This window comes from Astyanax mexicanus, chromosome 5, assembly GCF_023375975.1.
Source record: "Astyanax mexicanus isolate ESR-SI-001 chromosome 5, AstMex3_surface, whole genome shotgun sequence".
Taxonomy (NCBI): domain Eukaryota; kingdom Metazoa; phylum Chordata; class Actinopteri; order Characiformes; family Acestrorhamphidae; genus Astyanax; species Astyanax mexicanus.
Window position 1 is genome coordinate 39,506,931 of NC_064412.1, and position 6,164 is coordinate 39,513,094.

Consider the following 6,164-nt stretch of genomic DNA (forward strand, 5'->3'; position numbering starts at 1 on the left):
ATACAAGGGCAATGTCAGAGGATGTAGAGGCTCCAGATAAGATATCTCCAGCCATCTTTGCTCTGCTGGAATCTGAGGAGGCATTCCACACACACACACATACAGCCACACACTGGGTGCAGCTGCAAAAAAACACACAACCAGGCTTTAGCGAAACAGTCATTTAAATCGGGTTTATCTCTATAAATGTCAGTTAGCTAGCTAGTCTAAAATTTACAGCGTTTACACCCATCGGTCACGGTACAAGACACCCATCCACCCCCTCCTCAGCCTCTCCTCAGGACCGCCATCAACACGGCAGCGCCACAGCCCTGACAGCCTGGGTGCATTAACCATTAGTGTAATAAACACACACACACACACACACACACACACATATTTAAGAGCTACCTTTTTATTAATTTACTACCTGAGGTAGCCTGCTAGCCTACATTCACCTCTGCATGGAGGTAATTAACTACTTAAAGGTAACGGAATGGTAAATTAGGCAGCCCAGGCCAGTACTTAACACACAGCTAGCTATAGTTAACCTAACCTAACATACAAGAGGAAGGTGGGTGTGAACAGTTGCAGCCTCCTACGATACAGACAGCAGCATTTTGCCAAGTTATACCTATCTGATTAACCAGTAAGATACAGGTAAAATACACCCTGACACCATGCAATATAGATTAATTCATTTATTTCACATATTATTTCCCCACCTTCCTGCACCTCCTACAGATAACCCCTTACACCGCACTCTAATAGAACATAGCAGAATTATGAACATTACTACCAAACCAACAGCCTACCTCTGTGAAAAACGCGTCCATCTTCCAGCCTCAGCGCCCACAGAGAGGCGACCTCACCGCGAACAGAGCACCGGACCTGCCCGAGCCAGGCGCGACGGAAGGGGGCAGAGAAACGTAGACGCACCGGTCCGGTCTATTCGCCGGTAAACCGCATTCCCCGCTAATGGCAGACAGCCAGCAGCGTAAACAGCGTTAACACGATGCAGAACGAGCTGTTTTTCCTGCTAAAAAATCCAAAATTAAACGCCTGGCTTCTCTTTCCCCGTGTTTTTCACTCCAGCAGCCCCTTCCTTCCCTCAGTGATGGAGCGGCTCCAGCAGTGCGCTCTCATCTGCCTCTCCTCCTCAACCGCCGCGTGCTCGAGGGCGTGGCCTCGGCAGAATTAATGAGGGGGCGGGACTTACTGAGCAGGAGAACACGCCCAGTCCCAGCCCCTATCTCTCTCTATCTGTCTCTCTCTCTCTCTCTCTGTCTGTCTGTCTCGTTCAAGGTTTGGGGTTCAAGTTCAAGAAATTGTCAAAGCGTAACAAAAATAAAATATCAATATTTACAAAATAAGTGTCAACAGTAACAGTCAATAATGGTAACAACAGTTCAAATAAAGTTTCTGACAAATGTACAAACACACACACACACACACACACACACACACACACACACACACACACACACACACACACACACATCAAAAAACATAAATAATAATATGCTGTACATACACCCTCATTGTTTCTACAAACACTATTCATTTCAAGTATTTTTAAAATGTATAGTAACAAAGTAGAGCTATCGCTATTAGAGTATTTTACTTTACTATTTTACTTCACTACATAATTTTGATGAGTTAAATACTTTTACATTGATCACTGTTACTCATTACAATTTTTTAAATGTTACAAATTATTCCAAACCTACAGTATCATTATCAGATAGATCATCATTTAGTGAATCAAGGGATCAAGCTGTAGAAGAAATATGCACTTGCTCCCATTCTGCCTTTTTTTGTTCTGCAAACTTCCCACTGCTTTCTGTAATAACTATATAACACAATACTTGTACTTTTACTTTAAGTACTTGAGTAGTATATTTTAGACTAAACTACTTGCAATTCTTTAGTACATAAGTACAAAACATGCTTTATTATTACCCTTTCCTCCTGTTCTTCAATGTTCAGGACCTCAAAGGACCACCACGATACAGCTATCATTTGGGTTGTAGGTCATTTTCACCATTGGCATGGTGGTGGTATGATAGTGTGTGTTGTGTTGGTATGAGTGGATCAGGCACAGCAGTGCATCTGGAGTTTTTAAACACCTCAATGCTGGACTTAGAATAATCCACCAACCAGAAATATCTAGCCAGCAGGGTTTTGTGGGCATCGTCCTCTTCTGACCCATGAAGGACAATGCCAGTGTCACTGTTGTTCTAAGAATGACCCACCACCCAAATAATATTTACTCTGTGGTGGTCTCTCCTGTGAGGTCATGATCGTTGAAAAACAGGATGAAAGCAGGGCATAATGTATGCAGAGAAACAGATATAGGACTATATTCTGTAATTGTAGAGCTACAAAGTGATTCTATATGATCAGTGGAGCTGATCTAGCTAGATAATGTTATATATCCTACCATATCCTACCATATGCAGCTGTAATAGGCCTATTCACATACAGTTCCTACAGATTTTGAGGTAGGTATGAAATGATGATAGAATTCCACAGCATCTTTAGAAAAGATAGTGCCACTGATTGGAGAACCTCATTTACATAACAGTGAGCTATAAAAGTGCCTCAAATGTAAATCAAAAGTGATCTGGCATCATACGAAGTTGCAACGCAGACCATGACACCATGAGACCAGGTCTTCTGGATGTGCAACACTTAAAAACAAACCATTGTTCTTGGTGACAATGGTGCCTCCAAACATGGATTTGTTGGATGTCCCCACCAAGGCAAATAGCAGGACTCATCACTAAAGATGACCTATTGTCATTCAGCTTTAGTTACAAATAAAAAAACATTGCAGAAGAAGTATCTGACTCAGTAAATCATTGTATAAAATGTATTCCCATCTCTTCTTTATACAATAACACACTTTCATCTGGATGGACAGTCAAGTCTAAAAGCTCCACAGCAAAGACATAAAGTATTTAAGATTATTTAAGAATGTGTAATTCTCGGAATTTTATTTCACCAGTAGCTTCTAACAAGTGTAAATTTAGCCATTTTTCTCTTCTTGGTCGCTATGAATCTTGGCGAAAGCTGCTGTGATCTGCAGTCGTGTTGCCATGGCAGCCCTGCTGACACACTTACACACTTCTCCACGTACTCTTTACTGGAGGATGGTGTGTGTATGTGTTTGCTGGTGTGTGTGTTCATGTATTTAACTCTTTGGGGACCAAAATACCCTATTAAACAAAACATCACAGACAGCTAAATCTGGTTAAACTGATAGACTTGCTTGGGTTTTGACCAGCATTGGATGTGCTTTAGCTGCTCTACAAGCATGGTCAACATATTTAAGCTAAAGAACCAGTATAAACAAGCTAGACCAGGCTGGTTGTCCAGCATGACCAGCATAAGTAGATGGTTGATCAAAATGACCAGCAACCCAAAGTCGCTTGACCAGCATAACCTGCATGACCAAGCATGATCAAAATTAAAAGCAACTTACACTCATTTGGTCAAGAGCTGGTTAACCAGGAAGCTTACCACTATAGGGTATGTTTTCATCTGGCCTTCCATCCTTTCAACCACCTTGATCTTGAGCAGTTATTATACATCACAAAGGCCAAATTATAAACAGTATTTAGCACAGTTACAAAGTGGTGTGTCAGATGAGATATGAAAGCATACCTGCTCTACATACAGGCTATCTAGGTGGTTGTAAAATGTTTATTCACATATGACCTCTGACCTCTTTTACAGTAGGTCCTCTACATCAGAATAAACAAATCATTCATGTTTTATAGTGTAAATGCATTAGAAACCACTGAAAGAACCACTTACAATATTATAGCAACCGCACAGTAACCAGGTTCACACTCTGTGAGCTCCCCTACCAACACCATAGCAATGACCTAGCAACATCTTAAAGGTCTCATTCCGCTAAAATGCACTCTTTCTTGTTCTTTGTGAAATACTATAGGTCTCTCAAAATTATATATGCATGCTGCATATAAAAAAACTGTTCTTCAGCCTCCCTTATCTGCAGTAGCTAGTAAAAGAAAATCCTCAGAAATACAAGTTGATCAGAGAGATGTTATGGTGTCTATGTCAACCAGTGACTACATGGCCTTGCCCACCTCGGTTTAGGACCGTCCACAGGCAGAGCTAAACCCGAGATACAGCATTAGGAGCTATAGCTAAGGAGGAGCTCACAGCTTTGTTTACTCTGTTTACAGCTTCTGTTATTCACGCTGCCGTAGGGTGAGTGGTTGTTAGCCAATCAGAGGTGATATATTCGCTGTATGAATATTCATGAGCAAGAGCTGAAATCCTGTCTTTCTTAAGAGACCTCTAATTTAGTGATCCATAGCAGGGCTAAATAGAAAGACCTGAGAACCTTTTTCACAAAAAACAGCTCACATGGCATTCATTCATACTAGAGACCACAACTAGACATTTTAAAACGAAAGAAAAAACGATGGAATAAGACCTTTAACTACCTTCGAGCACTTTATAAAAACAAAAAGACTCCATTGGAACCACATATATACACACACACATCACCAAGGATGTCACAAGGTATATCCATAGCAACACCATAAAAAATCACCATGGACATATTGGCAGCCACATCAATAATTTATTAACCACCTAGAGTACCATATTCATAACCTGGCCAAAAAAGGTCACCCACTAATATTTGGTTGGACCATCCTTAGATTTGATTACGGCATGCATTCGCTGTGGCATAACTTCCACAATGTTTCTGCAATATCACAACATATATTTCTGTCCAGAGTTGCATTCATTTTTCCTTATGGTCTTGTATTGATGATGAGAGATTTGAAACACTGCACAAAGTATTCTCCAGCACATTCCAAAGATTCTCAATGCGGCTCAGATCTGGACTCTGTGGTGGTCAATTCATGTGTAAAAATGATGTCTCATGTTCCCTGAACCCTGCACTCTACCACAATCTGAGCTTGTTTAATCCTGTCATCTTGGAATATGCTTGTGCCATCAGGGAAGAAAAAATCCATTGATGGAATAACCTGCTCTATATTCAGTATATTCAGGTAGTCAGCTGACCTCATTCTTTGGGCACATAACATTGCTGAACCTAGACCTGACCAACTGCAGCAACCCCAGATTATAGCACTGCCTCAGCTAGGCATGATGTGTGCATCACTTCAGCTCCTGTAAATTTTCTTTTACTAATGTGCCCATCATTCTGTAACAGAGTACATCTGGACGGATCAGACCACATCACCTTCTTCCATTGCTGCAGAGTTCAATCTTTATGCTCCTTAGCACACTGAAGCTGTTTTTTGCAGATTAGCCTCACTGATACATGCTCTTTTATGGCCGTACAGCTGTTTATTCCCAATCCATTGAGTTCCATCCATATTGTGCATGTGGAAATGCTCTTACTTTCACTACTAAACATATCTCTAGCTTTAGTCTCCTAGCTTTAGCTTTAGTCTTCTTTTTCTATGATTTGATTTCACGTTTTAGTGATTCCTTTTTCGAAGATGATGTTTCCCCATTGTCCATTCATTTGTTAATAATGTGCTGGACAGTTCTTAGCCCAATTGTATTAGTTTCAGCTGAAATCTCCTTAGATGTTTTTTTTCTGCTTGATGCATGCTAATAGTTTTACCCTTCTGAAACAGATTGACTTCTTTTCCAGCACCACATGATGTGTCTTTCCACATGGTTGTTTAACAAATAAGAAGCTACTCATTGCATCAGTTAGGGTAAATCATTCAATGGAAGGCTCTTACCTATTTGCTTAGTTAAATCCAAGTAGTACCTCTTTATTGCAGTGTATATCAACCACTTTTTTCTTGAAGTGGGAACAACTTAAGCTAAAAAAACATTTTATGTGTTTTCCCAATTATTATATTTGATTATACATAATATTGCTATTAATAATTTATTTTAAATAATCATGTTTGAAAGGGGTGTTTTTTTGTTTGTTTGTCTTATTTTGATGAGGCTATGCAGTACAGTTTTTATATTGTACAAGGCTAATAATAATAATAATAATAATAATCATAATCATAATGGAACTATAAATATGGCAAAGCTGTGCTGCATCAGCAGTGCAATAAAACATTACTGGACTGGTCAGTGAGCTACAGTATATGAGCCAGGATGAGCGCTGAATCTCTGACCCCGCTGGACAGAACGGAGGCAGCGTT

General features: G+C 40.1%; 1 protein-coding gene across 1 annotated transcript in view; it reads right to left on the minus strand.

Moving 5' to 3' along the window:
* Positions 1-1,143, minus strand: part of myo10l1 (myosin X, like 1) — a 113,598-nt gene extending 112,455 nt beyond the window's left edge. The window contains exon 1 of the mRNA XM_007248796.4: positions 795-1,143. Within this exon, the coding sequence (XP_007248858.3) occupies positions 795-815 (21 nt within the window). The 5' untranslated portion in view covers positions 816-1,143. The remainder of the gene's footprint in view (positions 1-794) is intronic.
* Between the last annotated feature and the right edge of the window lie 5,021 nt (positions 1,144-6,164).